Source organism: Lolium rigidum, chromosome 7 (assembly GCF_022539505.1).
Source record: "Lolium rigidum isolate FL_2022 chromosome 7, APGP_CSIRO_Lrig_0.1, whole genome shotgun sequence".
Lineage (NCBI taxonomy): Eukaryota > Viridiplantae > Streptophyta > Magnoliopsida > Poales > Poaceae > Lolium > Lolium rigidum.
Window position 1 is genome coordinate 333,230,128 of NC_061514.1, and position 13,323 is coordinate 333,243,450.

General features: G+C 47.2%; 1 protein-coding gene across 1 annotated transcript; it reads left to right on the forward strand.

Annotated features, from left to right (window-relative positions):
- The first annotated feature begins 1,421 nt into the window (after positions 1-1,421).
- LOC124674524 (angio-associated migratory cell protein-like) lies at positions 1,422-5,466 on the forward strand. The gene is made up of 11 exons (XM_047210569.1): positions 1,422-1,553; positions 1,631-1,678; positions 1,833-1,877; positions 2,844-2,963; positions 3,266-3,411; positions 3,544-3,691; positions 4,054-4,137; positions 4,244-4,359; positions 4,736-4,794; positions 4,911-5,001; positions 5,090-5,466. The coding sequence occupies exons 1-11, from the start codon at positions 1,454-1,456 to the stop codon at positions 5,315-5,317; spliced, it is 1,185 nt and encodes a 394-aa protein (XP_047066525.1). The 5' UTR covers positions 1,422-1,453; the 3' UTR covers positions 5,318-5,466.
- The last annotated feature ends 7,857 nt before the right edge of the window (positions 5,467-13,323 follow it).

Here is a 13,323-nt window from a genome sequence, read left to right on the forward strand (position 1 = left end):
TGGATATTTTGGTGTGGGTTTTGATGTGTCGTTAATTGGGTTGGGTTAAAATGGATGTTGGGTTGGGAGCGGTGCAGGCTTGCCGATGGGCCTGCCTGGAGCAATGCGGTTTGGAGTTAGACCGAAAGATCAGAAACAGGCTCAAACCGTAGGTTCAACCCACATTAATCGATCGGGTCCACCCTTCTCTCTACGGCCCTAACGTCCTGACCATCAAATCCCCTCCTCGTTTGCCCCCATTCCTGCACCACCGGCCGCCGCCGTCGTCACCGCCCTGAACAACTACCGCCACAACCTTGCACCACCTCCCCGCGCCACTACGCTGCTCTCGGCCTCTCTCCTTGCAAAGCATACCTCCCTCCTTGGTCCCTGCCCTCGATGTATTCTTGATCGCCGGCGCCCCGGGCCAAGCAGGAGTGGTCATTCGTCTACGACTACTACCCACGGAAGCCCCTTCTCCTTCGACCAAGGATAAGGTCAGCTTTCAATTAGAGATGCAAGTGGGTCACTATAAGGGTACCCTCTACCCTCTTTATATTAGTGTAAACAAGATCATGTCATCAGAAAATTTAGTTCAATTTTTGGACTCGATATGGTAAAAGGTACCCTAATATTGCCCCACTTGCATCATTAGCTCCCATCCGCGGCTATCGTGCGAGAAGCATGATATTAGCAATATGCAAACCTTGATGTTATGATGAAACAAACGTGCATGTAGAGAATCAACCTGAGGTTGGATGGTTAGGAGAGTGGTACCCCAGCCAACCAGAGTTCGAACCACAGGTTTGACATCTGCGTGTTTCATAAAGGCGAAATATAGTGGGAGCCGACGTTCCCATCGATAGCGATACGCCTGTGGTGACTTCGTCAATTTCAAGATCCAATCCACCAGCTCAGTCTTCCGGAGGTGCTCATAGTGGTAGAGTGTACGTGTGTGCTTTTATAGGAGTGAGCGTATGCACGTCGTTTGTATTGTGTTTCTGAAAAAAAAATGCATGTAGTCTAAAAAAAAAAAGCTCCCATCATCGGCTCTCGGTTTTCTCAATCTGCGCTCGGCATCAGCCCAAACTAGTTTTGGGCTCAATTGGACCGTGCGATGCGACTAACTGGGCCAGGCCAAATAATCTGATTCCTTGGCCGCCACTCAGCCCTGGACCTGAAGCTGTCCCGTCATCCCCTGCCCGCACCACAGCGCCGCTCTCCCCTGCCGCTTTCTTCTCCCCCGCCGCCGCGCCGCTTCTGCCCTGCCGCCACAAACCCAGCCAACCACCGGTGGGTCTTGTTTTCCCTTCCCTTTTACCTCCATGGAGGCTCTTCTTGCGTCCGCAGCTCCCCTTCCTCGTAGCTTCCTCTTAGCCTTGACGAATCAACTTTGCGAAGCTAATGAACTTGTTTGTTTAACTGCGCTCACTGCAGCCAAGACCCATCCGACACCACACCAGCGGCGGCGATCATGAGTATTACAGGCGAGGTCCCCGGCGAAGGCTCCGACGGCGAGGAGGTCTTCATCGACGACGAGGACATCATCAACGAGATACCGCTAGACGAGGAAGGTCAGTACTACTACCCACACAAGAGCACTTTCTTGCTTACTCCCGCTTGCTCCGTGCTCACTGCTGGCCTTGCTCAGACCTCCCCGACCAAGACGACGATGACGAGCAGGAAGAAGACATGATGGGTATGTGTGTGTGGCAGCCAACACCAGTTTTTTCGTTACTAATAGTAGTAACTAACTTGCCTGGTTCACTTATGAGAAAATTAAGTTCTTTACCCCTGAGATTACAGTATGCTAGTAATTCAAGTCTTTCTCCCTTTAATTTCTGTTGTTTCAGATGAGGTTGAGGATCATTCAGCGTATGCATTTCATGGGCATACAGGTAAGATCGATCTCGTTGAACGAACCAACTTATGATATCTTGTGGCTATGATTCATTCATTGTTTGCTCTAGTAAGCTTGATACACCGTGCAATTTGTTGTCTGCTACTCCCTCCCTCCGTTCGAAAATAAGTGTCTTGGGCTATATTTGGCAGCAAAGTATCTGAAAACCAAAGTATTAGAAAACTGCAGTGTTTTAGTCTGTAGGCAGGGCACATGATACTACAGTTTTCACAAATCAGAGTTTTTTTTGAAGTATTTATAATACTGTGACCTGTTTGGCTAGCCATGATTTTGTTGAAGCAGCCCTGAACAATCCGCCGACTCTGCCGAATACTTCCGGCGAGAGCAACACAGAAAGATTGTATCAGTCTCTGGTAGATGCGTTCCACTCAGGAAGGTTAGCCATAATAAAAATAGCTTAATGGGCTTATCGATTCTGCCTTCGGCTACGTAGGAAGCTAGCATACTGATCGAGATTCGATCTGCCAGTAATGCCGCGGTGCACTAGCAGTTGACTAGATCGATTAGTAGATAGTAATACCACGCCAACATAATGCAGAGACTAGAGAGCCACGGAGGTGCTTTTTTCTTGAGTTTCTCAGTTTTAGAAAAAGTGGCCGGGACTTCATTTTCTAAAATTGAGAAAATACTGCAGTTTTGGGCATACTGAAGTATTAAAAAGAACAGTTTTTGTTGCAGCCAAACACCTCAAAGTATTTAAAACTAAATTATTTCTCAAATTGTGGTATTCTTAGGATACTTTGAAAGTACCTAGCTAACAAACAGAGCCTTAACTTTTTGTACATACAGATGTATCTACAACTAAAATTAGTCTAGATACATCCGAATCTAGACAAAAACTGAGATACTTATTTTAGCACAGAAGGAGTATATCATACGGTACAAGGGTACATTTGAATTGAAAACAATTATGGTAATAGCTTGTTTGATATCTTGGGTACAGATGAGGTCTTCGCTGCTGCGTGCAGTCCTACAGACGCATCGCTTGTTGTTTCTGGAGGTAAAGATGACAGAGGGTTTCTTTGGAGGATTGGATCTGCAGAGGATGTTCAGGAGCTGCCTGGTATGGTTGCTCATCTTCTTAGTCTAATTAGGATTTCTGTGCTAGATTTTTTCTATGTAAATGTTTATCAGGACTTTCTCTATGCTTCGTCAACTTTACAATATTATTTCTCAAATGTGTCGTTTCTGTTTCTTTTATATATAACTCCGAAAATACTATTGATATATTGCAGCAAGTCTTTCATAGATTTTCTGTCAAATAATTATATCTATGTTCCTGTTGCTTCGATTTATGTACGTAAACTTGTTGATGCTTCCCTAGAATTTTCTATCAAGCTTACATAATATTTGTTGCCAATACAGGACATAAAGATACTGTCTGCACTGTGGCTTTCAGTTCAGATGGGAAATTGGTGGCCTGTGGAAGCATGGATGGACAGATAAATGTATGGAATACAGCTACACGAACACTTCAGGGAACACTTGAGGGATCTGATTCAGGCTTTGAGGTGAGATGGTGCTGGTCGCTTTCATCTGTTTAGCTGCCATATTGCTTAACTGTTTCCATTGCTAAATCCTTGTTTCCTGCTCTTTAACTATATGTAGGTACTTTATGATTGATTATGTCTTTGGTTTTGTAGTGGCTTAAATGGCATCCGCGAGGTCACTTGATAATTGCCGGATCAGAAGACTGTAATGTATGGATGTGGAATGCAGACCACAATGCCTTTCTGAATACATTTGCTGGCCACAGTAGCACAGTGACATGTGGTGACTTTACCCCTGATGGTACTTAGCAATTTCCTTAGTGTTATTTAATTTTATGTATGCTAACGTGATTAAGCTGCCTCTTAATATGGTATAAAATATATCATCCCTGTCTGGACTTTATTTTAGTCCTGTTTTCTGGAACGCCTCGCAAGAATTTTTTCGCCTGTATGTGACAATCTGTTTTTAGTTATCAACACAGGTGCTTCTTCATATCAGTTCAGATTTTAGAGAAACATATGGGTGTGTATTTAATATTTCTGAACTAAAAGTTGATGATGCTTTAACATCTTAGATCCTTTTTTCACTTGCTTACTTTGGAAGTTTATATTCCCAATGTAGCATATCCATTGTTTAGCTAATTCACATGTTTCTTTATGAAGGTAAACTTATTTGTAGTGGATCAGATGATGCAACATTGAGGATATGGGACCCTAAAAGTGCACAGTGCAGACATGTCGTTCGGGGTAAATTATTGTCTATGTTGTAATTACCTTATATTCATATGTTTGTTTTTATGCGTTCTCTGTCAACCCTGAACTTTACTGTCTGATCTTTTTTACTTCAATGTAGGTCATAGCTACCATACTCAAGGATTGACATGTTTAGCTGTTACATGGGACTCCCAATCTATTGTTAGCGGCTCTCAGGATAGTTCCGTGCACATCGTGAGCATAAACTCAGGCCAGGTGGGTGTATGGCATGATTTCACACTACTTTTTTTTAGCAAAAAGGTTGATGAAGCACTCCCATCCATGCTGAATGAGCTTTGAGTCCTCATCCAAGTTCACTTACAATGAAAAGTATCTGATGCAATTTGTGGTTCTAACTATATTTTCCATTGTAGATCATGCAAAAATAATTAATTATTGATCACCTTATTTTGCCTGTAGTGATTTCTGCAGAGTTTTTTTTTCTGAGATATACTGCAGGGTTATGTTTTCATAGAAAAGTCACATGTAACCTGATGGTAGTTTTTAAAAGTTTTAGAAACATGTGCCATGGCTTTGCAGCTAAGGTAAGATTTGATTTGTGTGTAACAAGTGTTGTTGGTTGTTTCTGCAGGTTGTTGGCTCACTAGTTGGCCACACTAATTCTGTCGAGTGCATTGGCATCTCACCAAGGTACTTGTTCGTGATACGTTCTTGGATCGTTGGACTCTGCATGGTAAAATCTGTTGTCACAATGCACATTGCCTTCCCTATTGACCTAGCTAGCTTCGCTCCTGTTCTCTGTGCAGGTATAACTGGGTGGCTACAGGGAGCATTGATCAAACTCTCATTATCTGGGACCTCGCTCATCAAGCAATTCGATCCACTTGCGAGCACGATGTGAGTGTAGAAATCAGCCGATCTATTCATTTCTCTTGTATTTTTTATGTTGCTATGAACTTACTGTTATTGGTGGTTTGATATGCAGGAGGGTGTGACATGCCTTGCGTGGCTGGGTTCGTCGAGGTATGTGGCGTCAGGATGCGTTGATGGCACGGTGCGCATCTGGGACAGCCTCTCTGGGGAGCTGGCTCGCACGTTCAGCGGGCACATCGATGCCGTGCAGTCGCTGGCTGTCTCCGCAGATGGCAACTCCCTCGTATCTGTCTCCTCGGATAAGTCTGCCCGCGTCTTTGACATTTCCATGTTCAAGTAAAGATACATGTAGCAGCAAGCCAAGATTGGTTCCTCGCCTTGCATGGTCAGGATATGTACTTGTATTTACCTCTTAACTTGGAACTAGCCTTTGAGATGTAGTCAGGTGTGCAAGCAACTTATGCTTGATATTGATGTTTGAAATGGCTTGGTATTTTGCTGTATTCCATGGATTCATGCATCCCAGGTTGTGCAGGGATGCTCTGGCTGCTGCTGCTCTCTCTCTCTCACAGGTTGTGCAGAGAGATGTAATTCAAGTTCCCCATTGTGGAAATTGAAGTCAATCTAGCTGAAAACAACGCATATCATGTCAGCTAATTTGAACTCTGTCTTCGCATTCAAAGCTGAAAAGCAGATTTGACCTGAGAGGTACACACACAAGGTCTCCTGAACGCAGCGGAGGAGAACGAGGAGAGCTCGAGTTGGTTTTGTATGGAGAAGAGGGGAGCAGAGTTGCAGCCGCGTGACGTGCGGAGAGAACGGAGCCGGAATCGATTTGAATGTGTTACTATTGATTTCGATAGCACGGGAAACAGGGGAAGCTATGAATCGGAACCGGAATAGGCGGGTGGTAATACACATACGACGCGTGCCGTCAAAATTTCCCCCAAAGATACTAGGTTTCTCAGGTTCCTCTACTGATCCTCTCCTCTCTTCTGATGCTACGGTGGGAGAGCGAGATGGCGGAGCCGGATCAGACGCACACGACGGACATGGACACGACGGCGACGGAGCCGCACACGGAGGAGACAGACACGGACACAACGGATACGGAAGAATCTGCGACGGACACGGACGGTGTGCCGGAGCTGACGCCGGAGGAGATGGCGCGGCTGCTGGAGCCAGACCCGGAGCCCACGGCCGAGGAGAAGGCGCTGCAGGCTCTCCACCTCGTCCGCTGCCGAGACTTCACAGAGCACGACCCCAAGACGAACGCCTACGTCTGCACCCGCTTCTGTGACTTCAACATCGCCTTCTTCGACCTCGACCAAGAGTGTAAGCATACACATCCGCAACCATCTCATATGGATCTCGTTTAGCAATTGATCATATTTTTATTATTGAGAAAAATCAATTGATCGTATAGACTGAGATGTCCGGCCCGGGGTTTGGAGTGTATCCCTCTGTCTATATCCGAGTAGTGATTCATGCTCCTGTTGTTGCTTCTGATTTGTGTTTCTAACCTACTTTTACAGCTGAAGCGATCCATGGGCTGCCACTCCAAGAGCTAAGCAATTCTCAGTGGAGGTCGATTGTGGCATCATCCGTAAATGTCCTTTCGTTGAAGCTGATCGAATCCGATGTGGGCTACCCAATCAACGTGTTTGGTACCGTGATTGCAAGGGATGAGGTCGACTACAAGTGTGTCTACCTGTTCCGGCGTGAAAGGGATGATTCCCAGTGCATCGAGTCGCCGGTATGTTTCTGTCCCTATTGGTTTTTTGCTCAAAGATTGCCAACATTACCGATCAAATCTAACTAATGTGAAAAAAGATGTCCGGGTTAACATATGTATCATATGTATTGGAAAATTTTCAGAGAAGTTATTATGTTTGGTTTGGTTGTCATGTCCAACTATATATATAATTGGATATTTTTTTAGATAAAGGGAATATATTAATATCAAAAGATACCAATTACACCCAGCCCTGCAAAAAGAGTAAAGCTTGTGTAACTATGTACAAACTGTTTGACGTTGATTATTTTACCTAAACCCTTGTGCAGGAGGACATGCTAACATTGACAGGCCCAAGTCGAGGATTGGTGGTATCAGACAGAATGTTTTTCGAGATCAATCTAAAGATCAAGGGTGATGCAACCACACACGACCGAGATTTTAGCAAAGGTGTGATAGAATACTCGCGTCTCCCCTTATCTCTTCCAAGAGACCGGTGACTGAGCTGCTAACTAGCTGGCGGAGCAAGGTGGAATTGGTGTTAGCGCCTGTTCCATATCCCGTGGCAGCTACACTCAAGGTCAATATTTTGAATGGGTCGCGTGATACCCCTTTCAACGGCAAAATCACCGCTTGGACTACTGGAAATGTCGATGATCATATCATTCTATATGAATATGATGGTACTAACACCTCTATGGGCACTAGGAAATTAATTGAAGACAGTGGCTCTGTTGTGTTAACTCGAAATTTGGTTGCTGTCCCTGTCCCCATCCCCTCATTTGATGAAGATGAAGAAATTGTGATCAATGTCTGTTTTATTACCGGTAACGACAAGGATGAACGCACCCTGGTCACTATACAATACCCTCAGGAGGAAAAGGTTTGCAACCACGGCCGGTATGAGCTACAAGTTAAGGTTTCTTGGACAGCTATTGTAAGGCGGCCGATGAGCAAAGGTATTCATAGAAGATGGTGTTCTGTGCCTAGGAAACCATTAGCCTTCTATGTGCATCAACACAAGTTCTGTTGAAGTTTGTGGAGATCAAAAGTTCAGTTGAAGATCCCATCTGTACAAGAGGTTGTCCAATGTTGTGCACTGAAATAGGCAGCTAGCTTAGGTTGAAACGCTTATTTAATATATTTACATCTGAATTACATTTCTCGGATGTTCAGATAACTTCTGTACAATCTAATTCACTGTTAATTCTTATTTTGCTGCATCATGTGCTTGCTTTTGTCTGGAAAATCAAGCTCAAAATTTAATTGTAGTACAGTTAAGACTTGTACTCTGTTTGGTACCGGCTGTGCAATGTCGACGAGTGTGGAAAACATTGTTGCAAAAAATCATTTCTGTTTTATGGATTATATGCGCTGATGCAAGGTCAATGTGTACTGCGGTAACCACTTAAAAATCTGCTCAACGCATCCTAACGACAGTTAGAAAAATGGCAATAGACTTTGTACAAATTCATTCTACTGCTCTGATACATTTTATATTTTAAGCATTTCCTTGATTTTATGGCGCATTTACAGTGCTCAATTTTGCCCTCTGTATCTTCACTTCCTAGAAAGGGATCCTTTGGGTTATTGATTTGGTCGCAAATTTAAAGCATGTTAAATATTTTATTTCAATGAAATTTATAATGACTACTACTTGTCCAGTATGAACTCGGGTAGAGGCTGAAATGCCCTCATTATGTTCCACAAGGATAACATAACAGCAAATACGAAACCAGATTTCCTTTTTGGAGGCATAGTTAGGCAGCATTGTACACATCACCAGGCGATGACTGTCCCTCACTTTTATTATCCGACTAAGCATCGTTCATTTCCTCAGGTCAAGAGAACAATAAAGGTTTCTGAGGCACGGAGCTCCATCTTTTTTCAACATCTTCTCCCCCTGGCCTTGCTAGAATTGCTGTCCAACAGACCTTCACTTGAAGTTCATAGAGACCGTGATTGCAAACCTTCTCTTCTTCAGGATACCGTAGAGTGACCGTGGTGCGTTCATCCTCATCAGTGCTGACGACGAAAAAACCATTCAACGCAATTTCCTCATATTCATTGCATAAGGCATAAGGGATGGGGACAACCAGGGCTGGAGAGTGCGTGGACTGCGCGCTCTGGTGGATCATTTTGTTCGTGGTGAATACCCCTCGTCACATTGATCCTCCTCTTCCTCTGCATATCAATCAAAGATCAAATAGAGTTCAGAATGAGCAAATACTGAAATAGATTAATATATCTGTCAAATTTTCTAGCAATACTGATGCAGAAGCATGCCCATCTAAAACACCCTGTAATAATCAGCTACACCTAGGAACGCCACGCCATCTACGGGAAGAAGTATCAAACAGTGACTGTGAGCACTACTAAAAACTTCAAAAGGCCAATGGATAAGCATTAGAAGATTCAGATGTGAAACAGGCCCCGAAATTCTGAACCCATTATAGGGAAGAAGTATCAAATAATTGGTGTGGACAAACAAATATACTCTTTGGAGAAATCATTAGAAATCATAGGACTGTGAAATCTGAACCAAGCAGTAAAGAACAAATCTTCATTGTGGCATTCTGTCACCTACCTGGCGTTTCTCTTAAGAGCATGTCTAACAGACCCCTTAAAAGGGCCAAATCCGTATAATAACTGCCGATATACGGGGTAGAGCTCTACCCGGCCGTCTAGCAGACCCCGTAAAATAGGGCCCCGCATCGATTTTTTACAGTTTCGGCTAAGGGGTGGCTTCTGGCCCCTTGTACGGGGCGGGAGGCTGAATACATGGCCAACCCCTCACTCGTGGCGCGCTGAATTTTCAGCAAATCGCGCGGGCTAGGACCAAGAGACGGGTGCAGGAGCTCGTAGGCGGCGCGCGTCTGGGCTAGCGAGAGCACGCAGGGGCGGCGGTCGCGGCGGGGCAGCGCGCAGGGGTGGCGGCCGCGGCGGGGCAGCGCGCAGCGGCGGCGGCCGACCAGGGTGGGGCAGTGCGCAGGGGCGGCGGCGGGGGGCGGCTGCCGGCCGGGGCAGGGCAGGAATTGGGGCAGGGGGCGGGTGGTTGGAGGAGGAAGAAGGAGAAAAAAAGAAAAAGAAATTGATTTGGCATATTTTAGGATAGGGATACGGGGTCTGCTATCTCGGACGAGTTTTCGGCCGATCGAAATCGAATACAAGGCTCTCTACTCGCATTTTAAGGGGCGAAAAAATACTGAGCCTGTTAGACATGCTCTAACTAGAGTAGTTTTTGTCCAGAACAGGGCACACCTCATGAGCCCTCACTGATGGAATCGAATGGCCTCCTGTGCATTCCGTGTTTTTTCAATCCATCCACATCATGTATTTTGCCGGAGGAACAGGAGGATCTGCCGCCACCGCTAGGCCTCGAATAGCCGGGCGCCGCCTCTCATCCGCCTTGCTGGCGCAAAATCGATCTAGAGTGTGGACCTAGAGACCGGAACACACACACATCAATCGACGTCGAGCAATCACACAAGCCATATCCTGCCCCAACCATCACCAGCAGCACACACGTATCAGGCAGGGCATGGTCAAAGGGTCGAGGCGAGAGGTTTTATCACTTGGCACCACTAGTTGAGGAAATTTTATCGCAAAACCACAACTCTAGAAACTTTTTTCATAGAACACCAACATTTGAGGTAATTGTATCACAAAACACATAAATCTCTACTGGTCCGGCTTGACAAGTAATTAGTTGGCAGTACTTATCTTGAGTGACACCCTATTATCTGTGCTCTCTCTCCTGAGCATGTTTGTGTGACAATATGACAATATTTGTTACACAATAACATTTGCTACGCACCTGCTGTTTTCCGAGCCACCTCCTCCTCTTCCCCTCACCTCGCCGCTGCCAGAGAGAGCCGCCGGGATCGGCCGGCACCGGGGTCCGCCACTGCCGGGGTCCACCGGACCAGCACCGCAGCCGGAGCTAGATTGGGGACTGCAGCTCCAGATCTCGGACATGGGTGTGCCACCCGTCGGCCAAACGAGCAGCAGATCGGAGAGATCCCCGCCGCCGTCGTCCTTGGGAACCGCGCAGGCTTTCCCGGTGGCTCTCTCTGGCAGCGATGAGGTGAGGGGGAGAGGAGGGGGGCTCGGACAACAGCAGGTGCGTAGCAAATATTATTGTGTAACAAATATTGTCATATTGTATCAGGAGAGAGTACATATAATTGGGTGTCACTCAAGATAACTAGTGCCAACTAATTACTTGTCAAGCCGGACCAGTAGAGATTTATGTGTTTTGTGATACAATTACCCTAAATGTTGGTGTTCTGCGAATTTTTTTTCTAGAGTTGTGGTTTTGCGATAAAATTTCCTCAACTAGTGGTGCTAAGTGATAAAACCTCTCGAGGCGAAGTGGAGTATAGTAGGCCTTGACGAGGCATGTGGGATTGTGGCAACAGCAAACGCCCTGCACCAGCTTCCTCGTGGGCGACAGTATCGAGCCAACCGTCACCACCACCGCAACCCTCCCACTGCCTCCGCCGCCGCTCATCCTCGTCGCCGGGAATCGCCTCCGGCTAGCTCGCCACTACCAGTCACCAGCGCAACGAAATGGATAGGTGGGAGGAAATCGGAACGATTAGCGAGCTGTGGGGATAAGAGGGCATGCAGCAAGCAACCTGAGCAGCTGCCGTGCGCCGGACGGAGATGGATGTCAGGCGGCTGGAAAACCAATGCGAGGAACCGCCTGGGACTGGGAGGCCCACTGGCCACCGCCCACGACCTGCGCGACCGCTAATGGAGAACCGGCCAAATCCGGAACAGCCGCCAACTATCCCTATGCACGCTCACCATGCACCGGCAAAATGCTGAGAGAGCTGCGATTGCAACATCACTAGAGCATCTCCAGCCGTCGCGCCGGATAAAAAAATCGTTCCAGCCGCATCCCTAAAACTCGAATTTTGTCCGGCCCGCCTCGATACGGTGTCTGGCGCCCCGAGCCCGTCCCCGTCCCACAGGGGACACTCCGGGGACGCCGGACACACCGAAACGCGAGGCGGGGAGTGGCGGAGCCGACCCGTCAGCGGCACAATAAATTTTAACCTAATCGTCGCCTACCTCGCGACGGAAGTTATTGGCTTTGCAGCAACGGTGCAGTTCCCGCAGAGGCGCAGCGACGCGTCCCGTCGCGCCTAGCTCTGCGTGCCGGCGTTAATGAGCGCCACCGCTCCTCCGCCTCCCTCCGGCCTATAAAAGGGCCGCCTCTCATCGTTCCTCTCACACACAAACCCTAGCGCCTCTCTCCCAAACCCTAGCCGCCACCATCTCAATAAGACTCGACGCTATGTCTGGTAGAGGCGGAGGCCGACCTCGCGGCCGTGGTCGTGGTCGTGGCCGCGGCAGAGCTGAACGCTCGCCGTCGCCTCCCACGCCGTCGGCTTCATCGTCGGAGATGGACGTGGAGCCAGACGTGCTGTTCGAGTTCGTCCTCGTCCTCAAGGGCGACCCGCGCGGCATCCAAAGGCTGCCGGACTCCTTCGCCGACTACGTCGCTGGCGACGACCGCCCGCGCACGATGCATCTGCGGGAGGCTGCGGGAGGCTACTACCGGTGGATCGTCGACGTGATCTACGACGCGCGCGGCAAGATGTACCTCAACATCGGCTGGGAGAAGTTCACGCGGCACCACAGCCTCGAAGCCGGCTTCATCCTCCTGTTCTCCTACTTCGGCGACAGGGACATGAGTGTCAAGGTCTTCGACGAGACGCGCTGCCGCCGGGACTACCACGGCGACAACACCGATGAGGAGGACAACTGATGATGCAGAGTGTTGTTTCTTCGCAGCGAACACGTGCACGGAAGTTTCTGGATGTTCGCCTCATCGGTAGAACCAACAAGGGCACCATCCTCCCGCTGGATTTTCCAGTTTGGGTGACTGGGTGTGCCCTCGAGTGTTCTTTCTTAGCAGCGAACACAGGAAACCCCCTTCGATGCACGGCCTAGTTAGGTTTAGTTTTTTTGCAAAATTTTATATTTGTGTCCACCATGGTTCAAAATATGTATTAATTTGTGGAAAACCATGTTCCAAATTATGTCTTCCTGTAAACCACATTCCCAATTATGTATTAGTTTGTGGAAATTGAAATAAAAATGCCAAAAAAAAGTATTTTAAATGTTTGGGGAGACGTTTGGGGGACGCGGCTGGGGAGCGACGTCCTCCAAACGCGGCACGAACAAAACACGTCCCCAAACGCTCAATCCGGAGTAGTTTGGGGAACGCTTGGGGGACACGGCTGGAGATGCTCTTAAGGTGTTTAGGTAAAGATGATCAAGGTAACTTTCTTGGAGCATCAGCCATGATCAAGGTAACAATACGAAACCTCCACTATCGGCATCAGAAAAATCAAGAGATGAAAAATGGAGGAGAGGTAAAACTCAGCTCTAACGAGAAAAACTTGAACAACAATACGAAACCTCCACTATCGGCATCAGAAAAATCAAGAGATAAAAAGTGGAGGAGAGGTAAAACTCAGTTCTAACGAGAAAAACTTGAACAGGAGAAGGATCACAACAATAAGAAACCTCCACGGCTCCACTATTGGCATCAGAAAAATCAAGAGATAAAAAATGGAGGAGAGGTAAAACTCAGT

What these genes read in the sequence shown, in the direction of transcription:
- LOC124674524 (XM_047210569.1), top strand. Translation starts at nt 1,454, where the DNA reads ATGAGTATTACAGGCGAGGTCCCCGGCGAAGGCTCCGACGGCGAGGAG. An exon ending in GCAGGAAGAAGACATGATGG is followed by an intron (nt 1,679 to 1,832) that starts GTATGTGTGTGT and finishes CTGTTGTTTCAG; the next exon opens with ATGAGGTTGAGGATCATTCA. An exon ending in TGAGCATAAACTCAGGCCAG is followed by an intron (nt 4,360 to 4,735) that starts GTGGGTGTATGG and finishes TTGTTTCTGCAG; the next exon opens with GTTGTTGGCTCACTAGTTGG.